Raw genomic sequence first — 27087 nt, forward strand, 5'->3', positions numbered from 1 at the left:
TCCATTTGGCAAAATATTTATTTGTAATAAACCCGTCCCAAAGCGGTTGGTCACAAAGAATTAACTCCTCTTCCACGTCCGGGCCGTAACAACGCTTTTGGTAGAAGTAAATAAACGGCTTCTTTTTACACAGTGTACAAAAACAAAGAACACCGAAACGACAGGGAACAGGACGGGGGAGCCGGGGGCACTGGAGGGACAAAGGCAAAGCAGAGGGGCCCGGCCTGGCAGCGCTGCCAGCGTCATTTACCCGTAGAGTCCTCAGCCCCACGCCGCTGCCATGCCCAGCTCTGGCTGCAGAGATGCTCCAGAGGGGAATCCAGGCCGTGCAGCAGCTCCAGGCACTCCTTCACAGTCCTGCATGTCAACACTGGGAATGGTTTGTGATGTGGTTCAGCCTCGCTCACGCAGCACTCGGGAACAGGTCCTTACTCCCACTCCGTAGTGCCCGGTGGCTTCGAGGTCAGGTCGTACATCACCCGCGAGATGCCCGGGATCTTCTTGATCTCTGCCACCATCTTCAGCACCACCTGTGGCGGGGGGGAAGCAGAGCATCAGGGAGAACTGTGGAACAGAGCTGAGAAAATCACCCTGGAAAAGCTGGGGGGCAAACTGCTGACAGCAGTTCTGCTGGACACCACAGCCTGTGCCCGTCGGCACACTGCCACCAACCAACCCAACCCAACCAAACCCAACCCAACCAGCTGGGAGAAAACCTCTGCTCTTCTTCCAGAGCTCACAACTGATCCATGTCAGCACAATATTCCAGGGCAGGATTTGATCATCTTGAGAAGTTCAGCTTCCTTAAAAACCCCCCAACACCACTTACATGACATGCTGTGCTGTTCATAGTGAAAGCGCAGATCAACACTGCAATGCTTGTGTAATAAAATTGCACAATAAAAATTAAATAAAAAATGAAATAATAAATTGCACATTTATTATTTTTCCCCATAAATATTAATAAATAACCTCTATTACTTAGTCACCACACTACTGCCTAGCCTTAAAATGACCATTTTTCATTTTGAAGAATGCAGGGTTTTTGTTTGGGGGTGGGTTTTGTGGTGTTTGGTGGTTTCTAAACACAAACACTGAGGTCAAATGAATCCTCATTTTATACAATGGGACAGTCGTTCACATGGCAACCTGAACTGTTCTTTGCATGGATAGGCTGCCTGAAAGTAGAGGATTTCAATTATATACAATTACTAAACAATGCTCATGTGCTCCTAAAGTGTGTTTAAAATCAAAGGTCAATCCTACTCCTACAGTGCATTCCCAGAGGGACAAAGTACTTGACATGGATAAAGTTAGGGGAAAAAGAAAGCTTGAACCTGACTCAAGTCCTCTTAGGGACCTCAAGAGCAAACAGGACACTCAAATGTTAAACTGCAAGTTCCAGTAAAAGCAGAAGTGCCAAACAAAGGCAATTCCCAATGTCAGGAAATTTCCAATTACTGATGCAAAAATTAATTCCAAATCCCAGGAGTGGCTGGGGTATTCTTCCTTCTTTCACTGGTGGTATTTTAGCTCAGCTCTGCAGGAAAGCCTTTGTCATACCCAACCTGCCAGCCCCTCATTTTGTTAGATTTTCTTCCCAAAACGCCACAACATTCTAATGATTGTTTATAACAGAGAAAAAACAGCAAGGAACTCGAGGTGAAGGCAGAGGGGGTGAGAGGGAAGCTGCAGAGAGCAGGGGCTGAGGGGAGCATGGCAGAGCCCAGCACATCCCTCTGGCTGCCCTGGCTGTCCCCAGACCCTGGCATGAAGTAAAAAACACCTGTGGCTTCCATTTCAGCCTGTGGAAAAGCTGACAACTCTGTATGAGGAATTACAAGCCACAAGGGTTTGATTAGTGTGATATTTGAACTAACAGAGGGTGGAAAAGTAGAATTTTGGGGCTTTTCCAATGGGGTTCAAGGGGCTGCAAGATGGAGGAATTTGGGTATGTCCTGACTTTCTTCTCCTTCTCCTTGCCCTCCATGTCTTGGCGTGATGGTGACACTTTTCTGTTGGTTCAAGGTAGACATTCACAGTCTAAGATGGGTGACGGGAATTGGTAATAAATTGTAAACACAGAGTATATAAAGTGGGAGCTGCCCAGGCCTCAGGGCAGGTGGCCATGGTGGATTGCTAGGCAGGGCTCGGCAGGTGACAGAAAGCATGTTTAGATAAGAAGAAATAACCTCGAAAGCACAACCATTGCACACTTCCTTGGCTGCCGGGCTGGGGGAACAAGGCCTGGCACGCCGCTGGTGCCAGCAGCTGCCCCGGGAGCAGCCCTCACCTCCTCGGGCAGCTCGCCGCCCGGCGTGGCCGCGACGCCCGTCATGAAGTCACTGGTGATGAAGGGCCGGATGACCACGGACCTCTGGCACGAGGGCTGCTTCTGCAGCGGGTCCCGGTCGAAGTGCAGCGGGGTCAGGATGATGGGCATCTGGCTGATCTTCCCAGCATAGCCTGCAGCACACGGGGCACACAGCGCTGGCACCAGCTCTGCATGGTGCCCGCCGGGCCCGCTCCCAGCTGGGAGCTGCTCCCTCGTCCCAGGGGAGAGCTGCTCTCTCATCTCAGGGATCTGCTCCCTCATCCCAGGGGATCTGCTCCCTTGTCCCAGGGGATCTGCTCCCTCATCCCCCAGGGGAGAGCTGCTCCCTCATCCCAGGGGAGAGCTGCTCCCTCATCCCGGGGGAGAGCTGCTCCCTCATCCCGGGGGAGAGCTGCTCCCTCATCCCAGGGGAGAGCTGCTCTCTCATCCCAGGGATCTGCTCCCTCATCCCAAGGGATCTGTTCCCTCGTCCCAGGGGAGAGCTGCTCCCTCATCCCAGGGGAGAGCTGCTCCCTCATCCCAGGGGAGAGCTGCTCCCTCGTCCCCCAGGGGAGAGCTGCTCCCTTCATCCTGGGGAATCTGCTCCCTTCATCCTGGGGAATCTGCTCCCTTCATCCTGGGGAATCTGCTCCCTTCATCCTGGGGAATCTGCTCCCTTCATCCCACATGGGAGCTGCTCCCTCATCTCCTGGGGAATCTGTTCCTTCATCCCTTATGGGAGCTGCTTCCTCATCCCAAGGAAGAGCTGCTCCCTCATCTCCCATGGGAGCTGCTCCCTCCCTCATCCCAGGGGATCTGCTCCCACCTTCTGGGGGATCTGCTCCCTCATCCCAGGGGATCTGCTCCCTCATCCTGGGGAGAGCTGCTCCCTCATCTCAGGGGATCTGCTCACTCATCCTGTGGGAGCTGCTCCCTCTGGTCCCACAGCCCGGGCTCACAGCAGTGGTGCAGCCCTACAGCTGCAAACCAGCACTGGGAGCACTGGGAGGGCACTGGGCAGGCCCTGGCACAGGCTCCCAGAGCAGCTGTGGCTGCCCCATCCCTGGAAGGGGCTTGGGATAAGTGGAAAGTGCCCCCTGGGCCTGGAACAGATGATCCCTAATGTCCCTTCCAACCCAAACCACTCTGAGATTCTATAAATTGCCACTTGAGACGACCCTCAGCCTTTGCAGGCACACAGAAAAATCCCAGCTAATCTGTGTCACCCCTCTAATTAACTGGGAATCAACAGAAGAGCCACTTTCCACACAACATATAACCATGGGGTTTTATCAGTCCCCACTTCAAGCACAATAAAGCGATATTCCCAAATATTTCAAAATCTTTGAAATATTCCTTGAAAAACTCAGGAAAAAGCTCTCAACATGCCTGGCTGGTGATGGGCAGGTAACTCCAGACAGTCACATTTCACTGTTTTTTCCACATCTCCTGAAAGGCAATGCCCAATCTCCCTGTTTCGGGGAGCTAAAGGTCCAAACCCAGGTGTGTGGAGCTCACGCTGCTCAGGCTCCCTCCCTCTGCCAGCCCTGGCCTGAGCTGCTGCTCAGGGAGGTTTTCTCACTCAACCACAACTCCAGGCTTATTTTTAGGAGCAATTCATTCACACAGAGCCAAGTGCCACCAAAAGTTAGCGAGACACAGCTACAGCTTTACCAACACAGGCAACAGTGTTATCTCAGCCTTTTGAGGTTAATTCTGTACAAATCCTGTTCACACAGCTCTGCAAACTGACTATGGATCCTCAGAGCCAAGGGTCTGTTGTAACTCCATTTATACCAAATACAGGCAGGGCTTCCCACACAGATCACATCTCCAAAGGTAATTCAGTAAAAAACTGAAGAGGCTGAACCTCAGAACTATTTATTCCCAGGTTCTGCCTGTGTGGCACATCCAGGGACTCCACTCTCCCTGGCTGTGCAGGGCTGGGGTTGCAGCTTTGACTTCAACTTAAGAAATCTGAAACCACCACAGGCTGCGAGCATCACCCCCATGGAACACCTGGCACCTGGGCTTTCCCCAAAACCCACAGCATTTAAAAACTGTGTCAAGTTTCTTCACCTCAGCTAAACAATGAGATCAGCAAAGAGAAGGGATTGGGGTGACTGAGCTGCCTGCCAGTACTTTTTGCACAAGTCTGCAGTGAAGCCCCACAGCTTTGAGCTTCACGATGTGTCAGAAGCAAGTCGGTCCCCAAAATCCCCTAAAATGAATTCCTGGCCTTTGGCTATCAGCTTCCACAAATGGTCACTGCCATTCCACTAACTGATCACTGTTTTGGAGACAGCTGCTGGCAGATGTTGACAGCGCTACTCTGACTGCACCCACTGGGTTTGCAGGGACCTGGCAACGCGGGTGTGACCCCTGGGATGAGCTGCAGCACCTACCAGACTCCCTGAGGATGTTGTGAGCCTCAAAGTCAGCTTGGCGTAAAGTGCTGAGGACTCCTGTGGTCAGGAAGGTGGGGGTGACATCCGTGGGGGGCTCCTTGACAGGGGGGCCAAACACATACACGACCCTGCAACAACAGAGCAAAAAGCCCAGAGTGCCTCCAGCCCTCTGCAGTGACAGAGCACAGCCAGGAAACAGCACATTTCATTTTACCCACAGTTTTCAAACAGGAAAGCACCAACCCCCCATTAAATGCTGCAGCCTATTGTTAATGAAGGGTTTTCAGCACAGGGCACTAACTGCCATTTATAGATCTGCAACAAAACATCTGAATTCAAAGCAGTCACATCAGCTTTGTGGTTCTAATCCCATCCCTCGTGTTTCAGAAGCTGCAGGAGAAGGAGCAGAGTTTAAGTGGCCTCTGCATGGATTCACCACGAGGTGCTCACAGCTGTGTGGGCCCCCAGACACAAACCAGGACTTGCCAGAGGTCCAAAACACACAGATATTCCAGTTTACACTGCAGGTTTGTGTTTGGAATGCACAAACAAAGCCTGTGAGCACAGCTGCAGGGGCCCGACTGTGCCAGTGCCCTCCTGGAACAGCAGAGGAGCCTGCGAAGATCCTGGGGAGAGCAGAGCTCCCAGAGCTGTGGGATGCTCAGGGGGGCAGAGCTGAACCCAGCAGAGCTTAAAATCAGCAGTGCTCTAAAGCCAGAAACTGCCTTTTATTTTCACTTTTTGACATACTCTGGAGCTGCACAGGCAATCCCGATTTATGCCTCCTTTTGTTCCCTCTGCACTTCATTTAAACAGGTATTACCTTGCAATCCCAGGCCTCACCTTTCAGAGTAAAAGCTCTGTCAGTAGGTGTCACTTGTGTGAGAAAATGAAGTTTTGCTATAAGCAATTCTAAGCGGTTTTGGCAGAAATCCCACAGCCAGGCAAGGGGGGTATAATTCTCCTGAGCTGATTTCATGTCTAAGCACCTTCAGCTGCTGGAAAAGTGATGGACTCGAGTGGGTAGAAAATGTATCCTCGGAGAGCTGAAGTGGGATCAAAGTGCCCAGCTCTGCAGCTCCCTGTGCCATCAGAACTGACAGCCCCACAGAAATCCCCTCCTGCCACAAAGGCAAAGCAAACTGCAGCACATCACAGCTCAGCACCAGCCTTGCAGGAGGGATTTGCATAAATTACACTGGGTGCTGCCTAATCCAAGCATATAGGCCAGCAGATTCTTTTCAAGCTGGAAATAAATCCTTATATTGTGTATTTGTGGCCTCTGTGTGATACACCTGTATAGTAATAAAAGGGCACCCCCGACTGGGAAGAAATGATGATGTCTGGCTCCAGATCAGGAGGCTGAAGGATCTGTTTTATTAAAACTATACTATAATACATCAGTACACTATTTAAAGAGAGACTATCTTATTCTATATACATCTTACTTATCAATTAACTAATAAATTTGTGACTGCTTGCTGAGAGTCTGAGACACAGCTGGATTTAATTGGTTATTGAACTTAAACAATTTCCACTAGAATTTAATCAAGCAATTACTTCAGGTAAATAATCTCTATATTAAACTCCACATGGAGAAAACAAAGAAGTAGAGATACAAATTGTTTTCTCTTCTTCCTGTGTTCCTCTTGAGAGACAGAATTCTGTCTGTCTGTCTAGAGAATGTGAATGTCACACACCTGTCCAGCACACAAAAATATCACACCAGATTGAGCAGGGCAATGTCTGCACCTGCTAAACCTCCCTGTTTGAACAAGGTAAGGACAAGCAAAGGCAGCTGAAGGTTCACTCACCTGTTGATGTTGTGGCACATGCGAGGTATGAGCCTGGCCAGGAACATCAGGGACTCCCAGTGTGGAGCATCTTTGCTGGAGATGCCACAGACGTAGCTGTAGGAGCGACAGTCACCCTGGGGAACAGAAGGAGCCTCTCTGAACACCAGAGCCACTCACAGCCCCTCCCTGGCCCTCCTGCACGGGACAGCAGCACACTTTGGGCCAGCACTTAGCAGACACCGAGCTGGTGACACCAGTGAGAGACTGAGTGGGTGAGAAAATACAGAGCAAGATGGGAGAGCTGTCAAAGGAAATATTCAGGCTGGGAAGACTCATCTACAGTGGCCAGTGTTGGTATTTTGGTGACAAAGCACAGAAATGTGATGGCACTGCAGCCTGAGACAGTAACCAAAGCTGTCTGCAAAGAGCCACAAGAAGCACTAGGCAGAAAATGAAATATGAGGAAGAATTCAACACTGAGGGTGCAGAGAGGTGCTTTACAGCTCAGGAAGGAAATGTCAGAGTTACTGCACACAGTCCTCAGTGCCAGCCCTGCACCTGGCTGTGTCTGTCCCACGGGGAGCTCAGCTGCTGCCCAGATCCCAGTGCTCCTGCCCTGCTCCAGCTCCTCCCTTCCCCAGGAGAGGAGAACTCACAGAAGTACTGGAAAGGGCACCAAGCACGTCCAAAAGCAGCAAAGTGGGGTTTTACCCAGCCCTGAGCCTCGGTGGGGCCAGCAGAGCTCAGGGGCTGCAGCAGCTGCTGAGTGACCCCAGCTGGGCTGGACAGTGGCCCCAGAGAGCCCCGAGCTCAGGGACCAACCCTGCCCTGCAGCCTGGCACAGCCTGCCCTGCCAGCCCTGCAGCAGCATGTTAGAATCTGAGCTATTGACGATTCCCAGATTGTAGAAAGTCTCTGTCTGTCAGTCCCCTGCCAAAGCAGAAGCCATAATTGGTCTGTGCTGGTTTCCAGGTTGTTTATTCTGTTGATCTCTCACATGTTCTGCTGCCCTGCCCAGCTCTGTCCTGCAGGGCAGCGTGTGGGGCTCTGCCCTCAGTGGGATGTGACAAACATTCAATACCAGAAACTCCCTGGGCTGGATTTACAAGAACGTGCCAATATCTGTCACCTACGTTGGACAGTGTGTCCCCAGCCTGAACCAACAGAAAAATGCCAACACCACAGTGAGACATGGAGGGCATGAAGAAGGAGAAAAAGGACAAGACACACCAAATTTCCTCCATCTTGTCCCCTCTGGACCCCTTATCTAGAATCCTAAAATTTTACTTTTGCACCCATGCCACACTTAATTATTACTGATATCAAACCCTCAGAGCTGGTAATTGATCCTGTAAGGCTGAAAACTCTTTTCCATAGACAGAGATCACACCAGGGTCTCTGGGGCTCTGTCCAGGGGTTCCTGACCTGGCAGGGCAGGCAGAGGGAATCCCTGGGCTCCCCCAGCAGCAGAGGTGCCCCACTCCCAGCCTGGCTGGCAGGAGCAGCTCCCAGCACTGTCCCTGTACCTGCACTCCCACGGTTTTGATGGGCAGCAGGAAGGCATTCAGTGAATGTAGGCTGGTGATCTGCATCAGCTTCTCCTGGTCCTCCTCACTCGTGCACGCCTTCACCCTCTGCAGCAGCGTGTGAGGCTGGGCAAGGATTCACAGCAAGAAACCAGAATTAAACACAGCTCCCAGCCCCTCACGCCAAACTCGCACGGCACAAATTAAATTGTTATTTAAATAACTGCTTGCTTAGTCTATGTGTGTCGGAACTCAAAATGTCCCTCAGACATTTTTGGATGTTCCAAGTCCAAATCAAAAGCGTTTAAGACCCTAACAAGCAACTAGAAACAGCTATAATTTTAAATTTAAACCATAGAATGATTTACCAACCTTACAAAAAAAAAAAGTCACAAAAGTTTAAATATTATAGTAGAAGTAGTCACAAAGTAAAAAAAAAAATTAAGTGCTGTACGGGGGGGTTTAAATCTTATACAAATAACTTTTAATTTTATACATAAAAATCAAAAATTTTAAAATAAAAAAATTTAAACCTACTCTATCCTCCCTCTTTCTTCTTCCTTACCTCCATATTCTTAATATTAACACTCACAAATTAATTTAAAGCAAAAAAGCACCATTTAATATAAATAATAAGCATTAAAGAAACTATAAACATTTAACTCATAATGTACCATCTAAAAGAAAAATCTTTTAAATAACTGACAAGAAACTACCTTAAAACCAAACAACAGAGACTGCTGAGCCTTTCTTTGGAAGCACAGGTCAGAGGAGAGATTTTTCCACCACACGGAGCCACCCCTGACCCAGGGTGAGCTCTGGCATACGTGTACCCCTTGAGACTATTTAAAGCACACCTCTCATCTGACAATTAACCATTGGCTAAAGCACTTTTCTGTGGTTACACCTCTCATCTGACAATTAACCATTGGCTAAAACACTTTTCTGTGGTTACACCTCTCATCTGACAATTAACCATTGGCTAAAGCACTTTTCTGTGGTTACACCTCTCATCTGACAATTAACCATTGGCTAAAGCACTTTTCTGTGGTTACACCGTGCTTTAAGCTGAGGCTCTCCAAGGCCATAGGGGAAGCTCTTGTCCTGTGCTCATTTTCTCCTTCACAAAGCTGCACTTTGCAGTTTCATGGCACCACAGTTCCCTGTCTTTTAAAGGAAAGGCAGACAGAAATCCCTGAAAAAGGTTCTGGCAGCTGTTTGAACTCACACCTCAGAGCAGACCCCTCTAATGCCTGACAGCCACCACAAGGACAGCACACTCAGGAGATGTGGGAGTCAAACATCAGGCACTGGAAATTCCAGGTTTTGGATCAGGACACCTGGCCAGATCCTGGCTCTGCACTGGCATTTCCACACCCAGTGAGTGACTCTGGGCTGTGCAACCCTAGGGTGTCACAACTCCTCCAGGGAGGGAAGAGCTTTTCCTGACCCTGTGTGATCTCATCTGCACAAACTTTAACTACAACAGAATGTGTTTATTGTCTGAAAGGTAAATAAAGTTCCACTTTCCAGAAATGGTTCAAAACTCTTGCACCAGTCACAGCACTAAAAATTCCACTGAACAGCTTCAACTGAGCTGTCCTTGGAGGCAGCATTCCTCAAGGAGCACAAACCAGTTCTTTTAACCTTTCAGCAGACTAAACCTCACTGCAGGTCACTACAGAACCATCACTCAAAATTAAAATTCAGGATTTCCTTACCTTCTTCACACTGGCAGAAAAATCTGCCACTATTTTCAAGATGTTGTTTGTTTCTGGGAAGTCTTTGCACACATAAGGTTCTTCAGCACAGATCACTCTGATTGCTAGGCCAGGACCTGTGAAACAACATTGAAAAGATATTACACCAAATAAGAGGAAGCTGGTTTTCAGTGGAACAGTGAGTCAGTCACTGACTTCTGTGTATTCTGCCATTCTATCTAAGCTTCAGCTATCTAAACACCCTCAAGGACAAAAAGAACCCACAATTATCAACTTTGCTGTTTTCTAGTGGAGAACTCGTGTTAGAAACGTTGAGCATTTACTTTCAAGACAGCAAATGCCCTTTGGAAAGGCAGAGCCAGGCCATTATTCCAGGTCAGATCCACGTGGCAGCTCAGGCAGAGCTCACTGCACTTCTGAGAACTCCTCCTTTGGCTTCTCCCACCACAGCCAAACAAAGGCTCAATCATAAAACATCGTGTACATTTATCAAGCTGCTCTCAGGTCATCTTTTCCTGAAGAATTGTGCTTAAGTGAAGACCTGAATCGATTTTTTCAGTGTTTAAAGATCAGTTTTACACTGCAGTGACTCTGGGTCTGCTGGAGAACACTGCTGGGATCCACCAGCTCCATACCTGGGAAGGGATGCCTGGAAACCAGCTCTTCAGGAAGACCAAGCTCTCTTCCCAGCACTCGCACCTCATCTTTGTGAAAGTCTTTCAGTGGTTCTATTACTTTGCCCTAAAAAAGAAAAATAAAAAAGAGGCAATTTACACTCCAACTCACATATCCAAATAAAAGCCTCAAATGTTTAGGTTCTGGCACCTAAACTGGCCTGACCTCACAGCACCAGTGCCAAGGATTCCATGAACACTGGAAAGAAATTCCATGTGAATGTGAGCTTTGTAGAACAGCTGCAGGACAGAGGGAGAGACCAGGAAGTCCCAGCTTGTGCCAGAACAATCCACGGCTCCAGCAGAGCAGACAGAGCTGTACCAAGCTGGCTGTGCATGAATTCAGACCTTTCTTGTCTCTGCTGCATGCCCAGACCAGCCCCACAGCCCAGGAAGCACTTTGTGCAGGGATCAATACTGAAAATGGGATCATTAGCTCTCTCCTGAGGGAGAGCACCTTCCACCAGACTGTGGGTGAGGTCCCTGTGCTGTGCTGGCTCTTTCCCAGAGTGCAGTAGTTAGAGAACTCACCATTCCAGTGCCAGAGAACCAAACAGGCAGCCTCCCACCTTTCCCTGACACGCTAATACTAAGGAGCTGTGGAGAGAGGTGTCTAAAAAGCTCCTCTGGACTGCAGACAAACAGACCCTTGGCACCAGAAGACACACAGTAAATTACAAGTGACAGCAGACTCTGAGGGGCCCTGTCCCAGCAGGTGCACCAGGGCCAGAGCCAGCAGCAGCAGAGCTCCTGGATTTGGGTGCTGAGCCCTGGCACAGCCAGCAGAGCTCCCGGATCTGGGTGCTGAGCCAGCAGAGCTCCTGGATGTGGTGATGAGCCCTGGCACAGCCGGCAGGGCTCCTGGATTTGGTGCCGAGCTCCAGGATCTGATGCTGAGCCCTGGCACAGCCAGCAGAGCTCCCGGATCTGGGTGCTGAGCCCCTGGATGTGGTGCTGAGCTCCCAGCTGCGGTGCTGAGCTCCTGGGGGTGGTGCTGAGCTCCCGGCTGCGGTGCTGAGCTCCAGGATGTGGTGCTGAGCTCCCGGCTGCGGTGCTGAGCTCCAGGATGTGGTGCTGAGCTCCCGGCTGCGGTGCCCGCCGCTCACCTCCTCGCGCAGCTTGCGGATCAGCTCGGTGTCGTTGTGGTGCGTTTTGATCAGCTCGGCCTTGCCGCTGGCCACCAGCGACGCGCTCTCGATCAGGTCGGGCCTCAGCGTGCCCTGGGCCAGGAACACCTCCTCGGGCTTCAGGTTCATCTCCCCGATGACCTCGTTGGCAATCTGCAGGACACACAGAGTCGGAGCTCCGCCGCGGCTGGGGCCGCCACGGGGCTCCAGGGGCATGGGCTGAGCCGGGGCAGGGAGCTGGGAAAGCCAACCCAAAGCCCTGGTGCCGCTGCTGAAACACTCCTGTAACCCCATCTTCTGTGAGCACACAGTGGGGAAAAGCTCTCCAGAGTACAGAACCATCGGTAAATATTCTCCCTGTCTCTCCCCAAAGGCTTCTGGAGTCATCCACAGCTCACACGAGCAGCCCTGCCACTGATTAAACACTAAAAGATGTACCCAGGAGTCTCAGTATTTAAAAACTTCAACCAAACGACAAATAAACGTTACCTTAACAAAGGTGTCACCGATAATTTTTCTCTTTTCTTCAGGACTTGTAGTCATGTTTAAGGTCTTGCTAATTCTTTTCCGTGGAGTTCTGTCCTCATCTGAGATGGGCAGAGTTGTTGTGCCATTATAGAATGAATGGGCTGCGTTCACCACTGCAGGAAATCACAGAGATTGTTTTTTTTATTTTTACAAAACCAATAAAGATTTTTATGCAGGTTACAAAATAGAAGTTTCACTTTATTGCTTTTAAAAAAAAAACCCAAAAATGAAAATAATTTCCTGTGACTATTAACTGCATTGAATAGGGCTGCTCAATACCTCAAAACTTTATTTTAACAAAGCCTTTTATTTCTCCTATTAACCTATTATTTTTTCCATATTGTGAGATTAGGCAGCCATGTGCAAGTCCAGTTTTTGCTTACCTCTCAGATTATAATTTACTTGCTTTAAATAGTTTACAGACAGTGTTCCCCCAAGGCCTTTCTGCAACCAAAATTAAATGATGCACTATTTATTCATGCTACATTATGCCACTTAATTTAGAGAGGCTTCCAACCCAGAGATCAGCTGCGAGGCTCTCTGGCACTGAACTCCCTGACCTACAGAAGGAGCATTTGCAGCAAAGGGATTCCCTCAATTTGCTCCTCTGGCTGCCTGCCAGAGCCCAGGTTTATTGCTCCACAGACTGCAAGAATAAGACATGGATTTCCTACTAAAAAAAGAGTAAAAATAAATGTAGAGAAATGTGTTTAGAAGGAAGCTCAGGACAGTGCAGCCCGGGCTGTGCCAGGGGAAGCACTGCCCACCCAGAGGCACACTGCCTGAGTAGGACAGAGCAGGGCAGAGCCCCCCAGAAGAGGCAGCTCTGGCTCAGGAGCTCCCCAGGCAGCACAGAGCAGCTCCTGCTGCTGGCACAAACTCGGTCTTCTCTGACCTCCTCATACCTGAGGTACCAAAAAACCTCGGAGCCTTCTCATCAGCCACATCTGGGCACTTTCTGCTCTCTCAGCTAACTCCTTCACAGAACCATAAAGGTTGGAAAAGACCTCCCAGGTCACTGAGTCCAGCCCTTGACCAATCAACACCTTGGCCTCAAAAAGTCACTCCAAAACTATTAAAATGCACCTCTTTCAAAGCAAGAAAAAATGCCTGAAAAGTCATTTTGGCAATAGTAGCATTCAGTCACCCAAATAAGCTCACAGCTGGCAAAAAAAGAGACTCAGGGTAAGAAATGAAGCCTGGAGTGTTAAGATACTGGAGAAAATGGAAATGCAGTGAGTTCTGCAGCAGCTGAGCAGGATCCCTCGGCAGAGAAGTGAGCAGGGCTCTGCTGTGCCCCACCTGCACAGACACCAACATCTGCAGAGACGGGGCAGCTCACTGCGCTCCACTCACAGGAACAAAGCCTGACACCCCAGTTTAAATCCTGTGCATGGGCTCAGGTGGTCCAGGGCTCTGCTGTGCCCCACCTGCACGGACACCAACATCTGCAGAGACGGGGCAGCTCCAGTCACAGGAACAAAGCCTGACACCCCAGTTTAAATCCTGTGCACGGGCTCAGGTGGTCCCACATCACCGACCCCACCTCGGTACCGGAGCCTGGCAGCAGCAGCTCAAGGAACCCCGACCCCGAGGGCAGGATTGGGAACAGCAGCCCAGCTCACAGCACGGGAGGGGCAGGGAGCAGCAAGGGGGTACCTTTGACGTGGATGCCCAGCTTCCTGAGCGCCTCCTCCACGGCCTGGCTCTCCCTCTTGCGCATGAAGCCGTTGTCGATGTGCACGGCGATGACCTGCTCGCGGCTCAGCGCGCGGTTCAGCAGCGCCGTGCACACCGTGGAGTCCACGCCGCCGCTGAGCAGCACCTGCGGGGCAGCGGCGACACGGGGTGAGCGGGATGGGCACGGGGGACGGGGCAGGTGGGGATGGGGGGACAGCTGGGAGGGCAGGGCACAGCAGCCACCTGCGGGCAGCCACTGACCACCTGTGGGCAGCCACTGACCACCTGCGGGCAGCCACTGGCCACCTGCGGGCAGCCACCGACCACCTGCGGGCAGCCACTGACCACCTGCGGGCAGCCACTGACCACCTGCGGGCAGCCACTGACCACCTGCGGGCAGCCAGCAGCTGTTGCCCTGATTCTTAGAATTTTCTAAAGCCTTCCGAGTTTACATTCTTGTAGAGAACCTTCTCACACAACTTTCTGTAAACAACCTATTGTCGTGCATTCCTACACAGAGGCGGAGAAACTTGATGCACTCATAGTTTGTCCAATGTCATTAGAGAGGTGGAACTTTCACCCTCCAATCCTCTGTCACTTTTGGAAGAGTATAAATGCTGGAGCCAGAAATAAACTTCCTCTTTTTCACCTTGCAATAGCAGTGGCTTGCGTGATGCTTTCACGTGTGCTACAGCGACATCCAGCCACCTGCGGGCAGCCATGCAGCTCCCCTCAAAATCTCCCCTAAAAGCTGGGCATGCAGGACCCACACAACAATGCCCTGTCACAGGCACATTCTTCTTTCTTTCAGGATTTTATCATAGAGGAACACAGAGGAAAGAAAACCAAAACAATTTCTATTTCTGCTCCTTGTTTTTCCCATGTGGAATGTGTTTGGAGAATTGTTTCCCTGGGGTGATGGCTTGGTTGAATTGTGGTGAGGATTGTTTGAGCCTGGTGGCCAATCCAACCCAGCTGGGGCTGGGCTCAGAGAGGGGCACGAGTTGTGAGTTACTTAGATATGGTAGTTAGAACAAGTAGGTTTGTAGTTTTAGTATCTCCTTTAAATAGTATATTAATGTATTATAGTATAGTTATAATAAACAAATCATTCAGCCTTCTGGAATCAGACACCATCATTTCTCCCCACTGGGTTCACCTGCATTTCCAGTAATTCCCCACTTCCCACATCACCCCAGGCACCCCCAGCTTTGCACAGCAGCCCCAGCTCTGCCTGAACTCACCAGGACCTTTGAGGAGCCCACTCTGTCCTTGATGTCCTGGATGCACTGCAGCTCTCTGTTCTCCACGGTGAAGGTGCCGCTGCAGCCCGCGATGTCGTACAGGAAATTCTTCAGGATCATCTTCCCGTTCACCGTGAGGCTCACCTCGGGGTGGAACTGGGCTCCATAGAGCTTCTTGGACTCGTTTGCTATGCCTGGTGTACACGACAAAACAAAAATAAACAACGAAGCTGGAACTGAATGCACACCCCAGTCAAGCAAGAGCAAAGGGGCTCTTTGGGACTGGCTAACTCCAGTGGCTCTCAAACCCCCAATTCCAAGGTCCCACAATTTCCTGTGACAATCTGTGTGATGTCAAAGCCCTGCTTTCAGTACCTACATTATTCTTGCTCAGTTGAACATTCATGCAATATTAAATACAGTAACAAGTTTATAAAGCTTTAATAATTAAACAGTGCTTGACTTGTACTGTTGTAGTTCATACCCAAACACCACAGCAGGTCTCCCTCTGCCCTGCCTTAAGGCACAGGAGATTTTATTTCTAAGACAAACAACACATGCATGCTTTAAAACAATATAAGCTATATAAATAATGCTAACTTTAACCACATTTAAATCAGGACCATTCCTTTTAAAGTCTATATTATCATGACAGCTTGACATACAAACACACTCCAGAAATCCTTAAAAGCAATTCATTTATTTGGCAATTAAATAACAAGGGCTATTACTCTCTTCCCATTTGGTTCTAACTCCTGTCTGCCATAATTGTTTACCAAACACCATGAGAAGAGAAATTCAGGATAAAATGCATACCTGCTATGATGTTCCCAGACTGTGCCACCACTTTGAATCCATCAGCCACTTTATCCACGCTATCTCCATGAGTGAGGAGCACAAGCTCTTCCTTCTGAAGGCCTCTAAACCAGGATTAAAACCCAGAATCAATCCCAGGAAGAACAAAGACCTAACTCTGCCTTTCCAGGAGCTGCCCTGAGGGATCCCAACAAAAGCACATCTCGACAGGCCAGGACATTTGAAATGTCTGCAGGATTTCCTTCCCAGGAACAGCCACCTGCAGCCTTGAGATGCCTCCCTTGGGAGCTGCCCACGTCTCTGCCCAGCACATTCCTCCTGCAAGAGGGAACTGATCTTAATCCCAAAGGGTTTGTGGGGTCCTCCTTACAGACACCCCAGCACTGAGGTCCCCTCTAGGACATGGGGACCATCAGGAGTACATCAGGATACTGGGAGTCTTGCTTCTATTTCAACAAAGTGAACTTTTCTCGTTCAAAACTGTGTTTTCAGGACAATTTGGGCACATCAGACAGTTCTGCAGGAGCCCTACAGAGGAAAGACAACAAAACCGGAACACCAGGGATGAGTAAACTGTCAGGCTTCTCACAAGGAACTTGAAAGCCATCAACAAAATTATCAAGGAATCTAATTCTGGTTTATAAAAAGTCACAAAGCAGTTTTAAAGGAAGGTAGAAGAGAAATGGGTTTGGATTTTCTGTGCTCTTTCCAAAACTGGATGGGCACCAACAAACACAAGAGCAGCGCACAGCAGGAGACAAGGGCTTAACTCAAATATTCTCAGATCATGGTACACTTACAGTGTCTCCATAAACACTCTGAAATAAGGAGTTTATACCATATTCCCAGCAAATACACTTGCTTTTTTAGAGCCAATTGGAAAGTTATCCCTAATTGCTTGTTTCAATGAATAACCTGCTTATTTGTGACCACATTTGTAAAAGTTTTATTAGAAATTATCAGCTAATTTCACTCTTTAAAAAAAAAAACAAAACAACTCCCATCCAGATAGCCCTTCCCCGGCTGACAGTGCCTCGGTAAGTGGAAATGTGTGAGCACCTGAAGAGTGAGCAGGTGTTGTCCAGGGTGATGCTGAACACTCCATCCTCCCGAACGCTCTTCTTGTGCACCGTCCCTCCAAACACCTTGTTCATCATCTGCAGAGCAAAGGGGCTGTGAGAGAGCACCTCAGCACCTGAACCTCAAACACCGTGTTCATCCTCTGAAGAGCAAAGGGGCTGTGAGAGAGCATCTCAGCACCTGCACCTCTCCATCCCTCACTGGGACTGCCAACACCTCACCACATCCCAGAGCTGTAAGAATTCCCTTCAGAATTGATCCTGGCTCTGTACTGGGCTCCATCCCCTCTGCCAGCAGAGCTGGGGGCACTGCCACACACAGGGAGCAGAACCCCACAGGCAGAGATTTGCAAAATAATGTGTATTCCATAGTGTGCAGCTCCTTCCCTCAGAAATGGCTGCTCTGCAAACCAGCCGAGTACCTGAGGCCACGTCAAAACCCGAATTTATTCCCTTAGTTTTATTTTGGGACTAACCCTGGAAAAAGCAAGATGCACGAGCAGAAGTCATGCACCTAAAGCAGCCCTTGTCTCCCTGGAGGTTTGTTTTGCTTAGCTGGGATCTACCAGATCCCTGCAGGATCACCAGTGAATCCAAAGGAAAGTAGGGGTTATTTCCTTTTTTCTGAGGGAGTGTTAAGCACCCTGAAGAGCTCTGCCAGGAACAGCCCATGCCTGAGACACTGCTCCACTTGTTTCCAGGAGAGGTGCCTTTTTCAGTACCAGCTGGGCAGAATTAATGAGTGACTGACAGGTTATATTTACCCTGACAAAAACAGGGAGCCTGGAGCTCCATTCACAGCACTGCAGCAAAGAAAAACCATTTATGCAACTGATCCCAAACTGTTTTGGGTTGGAAGGACATTAAAGATCATCCCATTCCACCCCTGCCATGGCAGGGTCACCTCCCACTGTCCCAGGTGCTCCATGCCCAATGTCCAGCCTGGCCCTGGGCACTGCCAGGGATCCAGGGGCAGCCACAGCTGCTCTGGGCACCTGTGCCAGGGCATCACCACCCTCCCAGGGAAGAACTTTTCCCTCATCTCTAATCCAAATGTGCCCTCCTTCAGTTTAAGGCCACTCCAAGGTGAGGCAGAGGCAGGAGAGGAGCACACACAAGCTCAGCTCATCCCTGGATGGAGAGCAGCTCCTCCAGCCCTGCCCCTGCAGCTCTGGCAGCAGGGAGCCCGGGAGGGTGGCTGTGGATGGGCACATGCTGCACTCCTGGAGGTGCTTCCCAGCCCCAAGGACTCTGTGCTGCCTCCCAACAGCACCTGCATCCCATAGCAGATCCCCAGCACTGGTTTTCCTATTGTGAATATGGCTGGGTCGAACCACGGTGCATCTTCTGCATACACAGAGTTTGGTCCTCCAGATATGATGATGGCTCTGCAGACAGAACAGGAAGAAATCATTAATCCATATACACTGGTTACTTTGAAACCTGTTTACTGTAAGCACTGGCTCATACCACTCTCAGAACTGATGCTTTCTAGCAGACATTTTAACACAGATACCATAACACGCAGCTTGATTTTTGCTGCCAGACCCAGCAGGTTTTCAGGGAAGGATTTCCCCAGTTTAAACAAAGTCAAATATAAACCATCATAAAAAGTTCCTGTACTTTTAAATTTCTCATAGCCAACCACCAGCTATGAGTGAAACAGGACGGCTGGGACAAATGTAGAGTATTAGCAACAATATATATATTTATATTTATATACATATATACACACACACACAGAATTTATGAAGTCTGTGATATCTGAAGGAGTCCTGCAGTCATAAAACCCACTCCCTAACTCCTAAATCTGCTGGAAGAAAATGTCCCTCCATCCATTCTGCAGAGATGGCACTAGCAACAAGTTGAGAATTACAAGCGAACACGTAGGGCATGGAGGTAATACTTCACACTATAAAAGAAAATTAAACCATCTCAAAGGGGAAGAGAGAGTTTTGGCAAAGCACAGTGATTTACAGGACCATGAACTGCAGAAGCACCAGTTGGGCAATGCTGCTGGGATGGAGCAGGGCTGTACCAGACCTTGGACTCAGAACTGTTTGTCTCACAGAGAACATCAAACTTGCTCCCAGCCAGAAGTGCAAAACCAAAGGAGACAGGAGCTGCACAAACGGCATTAAATACATCTGATCATTCCCCCAGCATGAGGTCCATGCAAGCACTGACAAAGCAGAGCTTTTCTGGCTCTGAGCAGCAGGAACAGGCACTGTGCTGTTGCTCCTGCCTGTGCCACCAACAGACAGCCCTGCAGGACAAACCCAGCACCAAACCCACCTGCAGCCCCCAGGCCAGGAGGGACGGAGCTGGCAGAGGCAGCATTTGTCTCCTGCCTGCTGGCATCTCCAGCACAGCTGATGTGGGTGCACTTTTACCCTGAAATTTCCTCCCTGCAGGTCTTGCACAGCAGTTCTGGTCAGCCTGGAGACACGCTGCATTTCCTGAGCCTGGGCTGCTATCAGGAGCCTGAACTCTCTCTGTGGCTGCTGATGCTCCTGCTCCAAATAACTCCATGCACAGAAGCATGTGCTCAAGTGCCAGATGTACAGAACAATATTTAATATTAATTAGAACCACAGAACATTCTCCTGGAGCTCGAGGCCGTGCCCATTCCCTGGGTGCCCAGGCAGAACTTTTCCCTCATCTCCAACCCAAAACTGCCCTGACACAGCTCCAGCTGCTCCCTGGGGTTCTAGGAAGGAATTGAAAGAATACAGCCACACCTATAGACTGAACATTCTTATGAGAAGTCAAAATAGTTATACACTCTTCTAGGCAAAAAAGTAGTCTTAAACACCTGGGTTTTTTTCCATACCAACTGAAATTTGGCATAATACAGAGAGGTACTGAAGTTAAAAATAAAAAAGATTAGAGGCTGAGAGAAGGACTTGCATCTTCTCAGCTATGCAGGATGCAGACTGTGCAAGCTTTCCTGCAGTTCTGTGTAATTCCTGCACATTTCTCTGTGTTCATATGAATATCTCTTCCTCTGGGTTACCCTAAACCCCTTCCCAAACCACCAGACCCAGCTCTGGAAAGCCCCTTTGCATTGGATTACCTCAGGAACCACATAAAAACACCCAGAGAAAATGTGTGCATTAACAGCTCGAGGTCAGCACTCCTGCCAGAGCTCAGAGCCAGAGCCCAGGCCAAATGCAGAGCCCAGACCAAATGCAGAGCCCAGACCAAACCCAGAGCCAGGATATTATGGGAAATGCTCATGTTCATGCCACATTTAGGCAACACTTCACTGGAGAGTGCTCTGAACACTGAGGAGCTGGCTTTTCAAACACAACACGTAAATATGATTTAGCAAAATGTTGGCTCCTGCTGCCCATCCCAAAGCTCAGCACAGGTGCAGCTCCTCACCCACTCCATGCACAAGCTGCCTGACTGCTCCCAGGACATGGAACATGCACCAAACCCTGCAGTAAAGCCACAAACTCAGCCTTACAGTGACCACAGGTGCTGGGTTTGCAGCTGACACTGGTGCAAACAGGTTTTGTGGACACACGCAGTTATTGACCAGCTGGGTGACCTGGAACCACCAGCCCAGCCTTGGGACGTGACCTGGGTGAAGAGGTCACTTCTCTCTGCCTCATTTTAGAGAGCAACTATTTGCAATGGCAACTCCCACAGGTCTAATTCCAATACTCTGAAGAACTTTCAACTGTTCTGAATTCTGCATCAACACAAACTATTCACTGCTTCACTAATTATCACTGATTGGAAAAATGCACTTCTGCAGCACTGTCTTATCTGTTACACAGCACAACCAAAATCCCACCATATTTCTGGATTTCTACCAAACTGACAAGTAAATACAAAACTTTGGTGATTTGTAGACTTCGGGGTATTTATTCTCCACACACAGAAGAGATGTATATCCTAGAAAGCCTAACAGAACATGAAAAATTAATGTACAAAGTACTAAGTAATTGTGACACCTTTCTTTCCTGCAAACAGTGAATGGCAGTGTCAGTTAGGGATTTTTTTTAGCTGCTTCCCAGGAACATCTGGTGAGATTTACAACAATACCTTGAGTATCCAAGTTAGTTTAATTTAAAAAAACACAAAAGAAAAAGTTTTAGAATCCCACAAAAAACTCAACAGGTGAAACAGCAAAATCGTCTACATTTTGGCAGACAGTTAAAATGTAGCCTCTTGAATGATGTTCTGCAATTGAAATTATCAAAATGACACTAGGAAACAAATGTACAACAAGGCATGGAGAGACAAATGTACGAGATGGATCTCTGCCCAAATGTCCCCAGCACAGCTCAGGTGTTCCTGCAGCCATGCTCAGAGAGAATGATTCACACCCCTGCCATTAGACAGCTGCATACAGGTAGAGATATTATAAAATAAAAGCTTTATAAAATCAGGGCTTACACCTGTTGCTTCTTCTAAGTGCAGCTAACCAGCAAGCTTGTAAGCTGCCCTAAGAAAAAATCAAAGGACTAAGAAGCAGTTAGCACAACAACCTATTCTAGTAAGAACAATAATAACTGTAATAACTGTACCTGTAATAATAATAATAATAATAACTACAATAATAACTGCACCTGTAATAACAGAAGATCTGTCCTGTAAAAACCCACAAAGAAAAATGCAAACACCTAGGTGAAGAGAGAATCTTAGCACGCACTCACAAAACAGTGTTTAAAAAAAGACTGGACTTGGCACTTGGTGCTACAGTCTGGTTGTGGTGTTAGGGCATGGGTTGGACTCGATGATCTTAGAGGTCTCTTCCAACCTCATTATTCTGCGATTCTGTGCAAAACCTTTGAACCAAAGAGTAGGGCAGGAAAACTGGAGTCGAACACAAGGTCTGTGAGAGTACATAAAACGAGCTAGGTGAATAAGGAATTCTGGGCGAAGAAAGGGAGCCCCGTTCGCTCTGCTGCAGCACGAGGCCGGGCTGGAGCGGGGGCAGGAGGGGCCGTACCGGAATCCCTGCTCGCGGATGGCGAAGGCCGGCGTCTCCAGCGGGAAGATCTCGGACTGCACGAAGAGCTCGCGCACGCGCCGGTCGATCACCTTGCCGTACTGCGCGCCCGCGTCCAGGATCACCACGGCGCCCTCGTAGTGGTGCTGCCCATCCTTCAGCTCTGCCCCGGCGTTCTCGGGCTGCCAACAGGAACCCCAGAGTCACCAACGCCCGTGCCACAATTCCCATGGGCTGCTGACTCCCATGCCAGAAATCCCATGGGGCTGCTGACACCCGTGCCAGAAATCCCATGGAGCTGCTGACACCCGTGCCAGAAATCCCATGTAGCTGCTGACTCCCATGCCAGAAATCCCATGGAACTGCTGACACCCACACCAGAAATCCCATGGAGCTGCTGACACCCGTGCCAGAAATCCCATGGAGCTGCTGACTCCCATGCCAGAAATCCCATGGAACTGCTGACACCCATGCCAGAAATCCCATGGAACTGCTGACACCCATGTCAGAAATCCCACAGAGCCATCAACACCCATAGCAGCAATCCCATGGAACCACTGAAACCCAAGTCAGCAATCCCATGGAATCACCGACACCCAAGTCAGAAATCCTATGGAGTCACCCACATCCATGTCAGCAATCCCATGGGTTCACCCACACCAGCAATCCTGTGGGGTCACCCACTCAGCAATCCCACGGGATCACCCACACCCACTCGGGACTCCCACAGGATCACCCACACCCACTCAGCAATCCCATGGGATCACCCACACCCATGTCACCAATCCCAGGATCACCCACACCCATGTCACCAATCCCACGGGATCGCCCACACCCACTTGGCAATCCCACAGGATCACTGAGACACGAGGCTGGAAAAGGCCCCCACGAGTGGCCCAAGTCCAGCTGTCCCCCCAAGCCCAGCGCCCTGGTGACCCTGAACCACGCTCTCAGAGCTGCTCCCCCACGTTTTCGGAGCCCTCTCAGGGATGGTGACCCCACCACCACCCTGGCAGCCCCCTGGATGCTTTACAAACGTCTCTGTCGGGAAATGCCTCTTGATACCCAGCCCAAACCTCCTCTGGCTTCACACTGACAGCCTATTGACTAAGCCAGATCTCTTTAACAACTAACATGTGCAAGGCTTTGCCAATTAGCTATGCTAATTTATGTTAAAAATGATAAAGACCAGCCAAGAAACTTCAAAATGAAAAAAAAAAAAAAAAAAAATCTCAAAGGTTATAAGGACCATTTGAGGCACTGGCAAGATAAAGGTGCTGGACACCAGCACAGAACATGCCAAGCAGACACACAGACACGACATCCCCATCCCCCAAACCAAACCGAGCACAAATTAGGGAAGAAAAATGCTAATGATCTAATGAAGGCAGGGCTTCCCACAAGCAAGAGCTCATATGCCCTGATCACCATCTGCAGCCTCTCCATCTTTTTCCATTTTCCAGTTCTGCATGAACCCCAGCACAGCCCATGAGAACTGACAGCATCAGGCAAAACAGCACAAAACCAGACAAAAAATGTTTCCCTGTCACACTGGCTCATATGCTGAACTTCACTTGACATTACCTCCTGGAGAGAATAAAAAGGGGAAATTGAGAACAAATGTCGCTGCTAAATGATTAAAAAAAAAATCCAACACATTTTTGAGTGCAGCATTAGAGCAGACTGCAGGTCAGAACAAAGCAGTGGCTCCCTCTGAGCCCCTCACATCTGAAGTGCTTGGCCAACTTCAGCCAAATCTGAAAGAGTGCTAAAACACACGAGGCTGAGTTTCTTCATTAAAGAAACCTGTGAGGAGAGGCAGCTATTCCATGGAAGTGTCCTTATCCCAGCATCTCCAACACCACAATCTGCTGCATAAAGAATGGCACAAAGAATTCTGTCAAGGTGTTCTTCTCCTAACTTAAAGCTTACCCCGTCCTTGCCCATGCAGCTTGGTGAAGGACAAACCAAGAAGGGTTTTACTTTGGCAAACGCTGCCTCCAAACATCTTGGAGCTCCATTTCCAGTTTTATTGATAGCAGGTCGGAGTGGCTCTGCTGCCTGCTCCAAACCAGCAGAACCTCCAGCCCAGGACCTGCCTGCCTTCCCATCACTGCTGCTCAAGCATTTCCACCCCAGAGCAGCCACAGGTGACTCTGGAGAGCATCATCCTGCTGGGACACAACCTCCCAACAAACACACTGGAAACATCCAAAGTTCACACCAGCTGGAAGAGGTTTTATCCTAATTAAACGACATAAGTGGGAGGGAAAAAAATAGTGCTAAATCCCTCAAAAGCCTAAATCCAGGTTAAAATTGGATATTTAATTTTTGCCCTTCAGCTGGCAGCCAAGCTGCCTGATGGGGAGCTCTAAATGACTTTTATTCCTAGGTTACACAACAAAAAGTTGTGTACATGCTGGAAGAGAGCAGATTTTGCAGCAAAGACCCCTCCACCTCCACACCCCCAGCGAGGCAGAGTCACCAGAGCTGTCCTCCCTTCCAGTGCAGGGAGGGAATCAATTTTAGAGTGATTCTGGGCACTTTCACCTGGCAATTTCTAAATCACCAGCTCTTAGAAGGCAGACCAACGTCTTTGTGCTTTCCTGAACCCATCCTGGGGAAAATGCTATTCCTTGCAGTGCTATTTTTTTTATTTCAAATCTTTAATTGTTTCTGAGCAGTAGGTTGTGTCATTTAGGGCCAAAGCTCTGCAGCCCCCTCACTAAAAAAGACTAAACAGAAGTTACTGTTGGTGTCAGCTCAGCTGGACTGATAGCCAAGCATCCACAAGTGTAGCTAATAAATAAATCTGGTTTTCAGTGCCCTACCCTGAGATGCTTTGGGCAGGCAGGTGTGGTTAATGGGGGCATGAGCAACAGTTGTGGGGGAGACAGGAGTGTGAAAACAGAAAGAGCCCGAAGTTGCATTGAGGAGCACTGTTAAAACAGAATAAGTAGGTCTGAGTCCTGAACCTGCACCTCCCTCAGATCCCAGCAGAAGCAAGACAGCAATCCAGACCCCTCTGAACCCACCAGACGAGTGGAACTGTAAGGGGGTTCAGAACCAAGAGAGCCCAACGTGAACCACCATAAATCACAGGCAAAAAGAGGAAAGGAAAAAGGGCAGAAGAGTCATCACAGGATCTGGCTTTACTTATTGAAAGGCACAGTTCCAAGGCGAGGGGTTTAAAACCCCAATTTACCAAGGGAAACGCCATTTGACAAATGCAAAAAGGAGCAGATGCTGCTCGTGTGCAGGCAGCATGGCAGCTGAGCTCTGCACACACGGCCGTGCCAGCAGAGATTCGGAGGACAGCAGACAGCCCAGCTCCTGCAGGGACGGACGGGGCTTCTGGAGCCAGCACCTCCTCTGCTGGGGACTGAACAGCCTCTAGGAAAGCTCCTTTTCCCCTCCGTACAGGCAGAACTAGCTCTCCTTGTCCTCTGGTCTATTCACACAGAAGTCTGGAGAACGTGCTGGGTTGGAGACTCCTGTGGAAGCTGCTCCGACGCCTGTCCCAGGTGATCCGGGCACTGGGGCAGAGGCACCACGCTGCTGTCCCCAGAGCAGGACTAAAAACTCGTGCACCCCCAGAGAAGAAAGTCTCTATTCAGCTAACTCAAATCACAAATCTCCCTGAATACCACGGACCCGAGACATGGCACCAGGGTGCCACGAGCCACCTGAGCTGTGTGGTCACCCCAGCCTCATTCCACCACCTCGGCTCCACCACGCTAACACCGGAGGACAAAATCTTCCATCACTGCTGTTCTTCTGTGTCAAAAACAAATAATTCCGAGCTCTCTAGTGAGCTGATGTAGGAGAACTGGAACCAGGCTTGGGTTACCAGCCAAGGACACCACAGATCCTGTTCCTCACACCTAGTGCCTTAAATTGAGAGAGCAAGCTCCTAGCAGCCCACTTGTGCAGAATCAGGGGATTTTTCAGCACTTCACACACCCACATGCTTGCAGGTTGGTCATTAATGTGATTTATAAACCACATTCCCATACAGACCAGTCCCATTCTGGAGTACTGGAAAGCAGCAGCAGCTCCTCTGTCCAAGCCCTCAGCCCTGAGCTTTCACCCACGCTGGTAACTCGGGACAAGCCTAAACCACGAGCCTTGATCTTGCACTTTCAAGCCAGCACAGGTTTTACAAGAGTTTAACTGTTTCCCTGTGGTATTAAAATAAAGCAGGTCTAGGAACGCTCACTCGTACTTCACAGTATAACTGGAAAGCAGCTCCCTCAAACTCAGGCCATCCCCAAAAGCGAGACAAGAGCCCCCAAATCTTTATGTCAGGGTGACTTTAGCAGACACGAGTCTCTGCAGGAGCTGCTCTCACTGGGGCAGGACCAGGCAGGAGCTGCACACCCCATCCATGGCCAGGGAGAACCGGAGCCCCCAGGAGAGGCGGCTGCGACCACGGCCGCGGAAAAACGGGCCAGAAAACCCACCCGGCGACGGGCCGAGCACTCGAAGCCCTCCAGAGGCACAGCTTGTGGCACAGGAGACGGAGAGCCGAGAACAAGGGAGGAGAGGAGCAGCCCCGGCCAGGAGGGGAGGTTGTGAGCAAAGCGTGTCAGAAAACTCACGGGGAGCAAGCGAGCTCTCAGAAACCGAGCGCTCGGAGCCACCCGGAGTCACGGGTTCCTGCAAACGGGAGAAAGACACCCGAGCCAGCCTTTTATCCCGCTCCAGCCCGGTGGGAAGCTGCATTACCGGGGAGCGCCGAAGCTCCCCCGGCGCACGGCTCGCCCCGGTGTGCCCGGTGTGCCCGGTGTGCCCGGGCCGCGCGGACACGTGGCCGCGCCGTGCCCGGGGCTCCGCGGCACCGGACAGCGCCGGCACCGGGGCCAGGCCCGGGCCGGGCTGAACGGACCGAGCCCCCGGCTGCGGCGGGGACACAGCCGGGCGGGGCGCGGCGGAACAGCCCCGCTCGCTCGGGGGGGCTGATTAACCAGTTAATTAATGGATTAGCGCTCCGGCAGCAGCCAGGGCTGCGGCGGCGGCGCGGGCGGTCCCCGCTCCCCGCCCGGGCCCCGCCGCGGGCCGGGCCGGCCCCGCGGCCGCAGCACTGACCTTGGTGTCCCCGTTGCACAGGGCCATGGGGGCGGCGGGCAGCGCGAAGAAAGGGCCGCGAGCAGAGCGGCCGATGAGCTAATGCCGCCCGCGGAGGAGGAGCCGCCCGGCGCGGCCGCC

The 27087-nt window shown here is 50.1% G+C and overlaps 1 protein-coding gene across 1 annotated transcript; it reads right to left on the bottom strand.

Moving 5' to 3' along the window:
- GMPS (guanine monophosphate synthase) lies at positions 1–27083 on the bottom strand. The gene is made up of 16 exons (XM_021540831.2): positions 26968–27083; positions 21880–22061; positions 18187–18301; positions 16894–16991; positions 15835–15938; positions 15019–15212; positions 13754–13919; positions 12056–12207; positions 11546–11719; positions 10401–10506; positions 9766–9881; positions 8045–8170; positions 6537–6652; positions 4720–4850; positions 2294–2466; positions 1–530 (listed from the first exon to the last, which is right to left on the bottom strand). The coding sequence occupies exons 1-16, from the start codon at positions 26992–26994 to the stop codon at positions 429–431; spliced, it is 2082 nt and encodes a 693-aa protein (XP_021396506.1). The 5' UTR covers positions 26995–27083; the 3' UTR covers positions 1–428.
- Positions 27084–27087: the final 4 nt, after the last annotated feature.

This window comes from Lonchura striata, chromosome 10 (genome assembly GCF_046129695.1).
Source record: "Lonchura striata isolate bLonStr1 chromosome 10, bLonStr1.mat, whole genome shotgun sequence".
Classification (NCBI taxonomy): domain Eukaryota; kingdom Metazoa; phylum Chordata; class Aves; order Passeriformes; family Estrildidae; genus Lonchura; species Lonchura striata.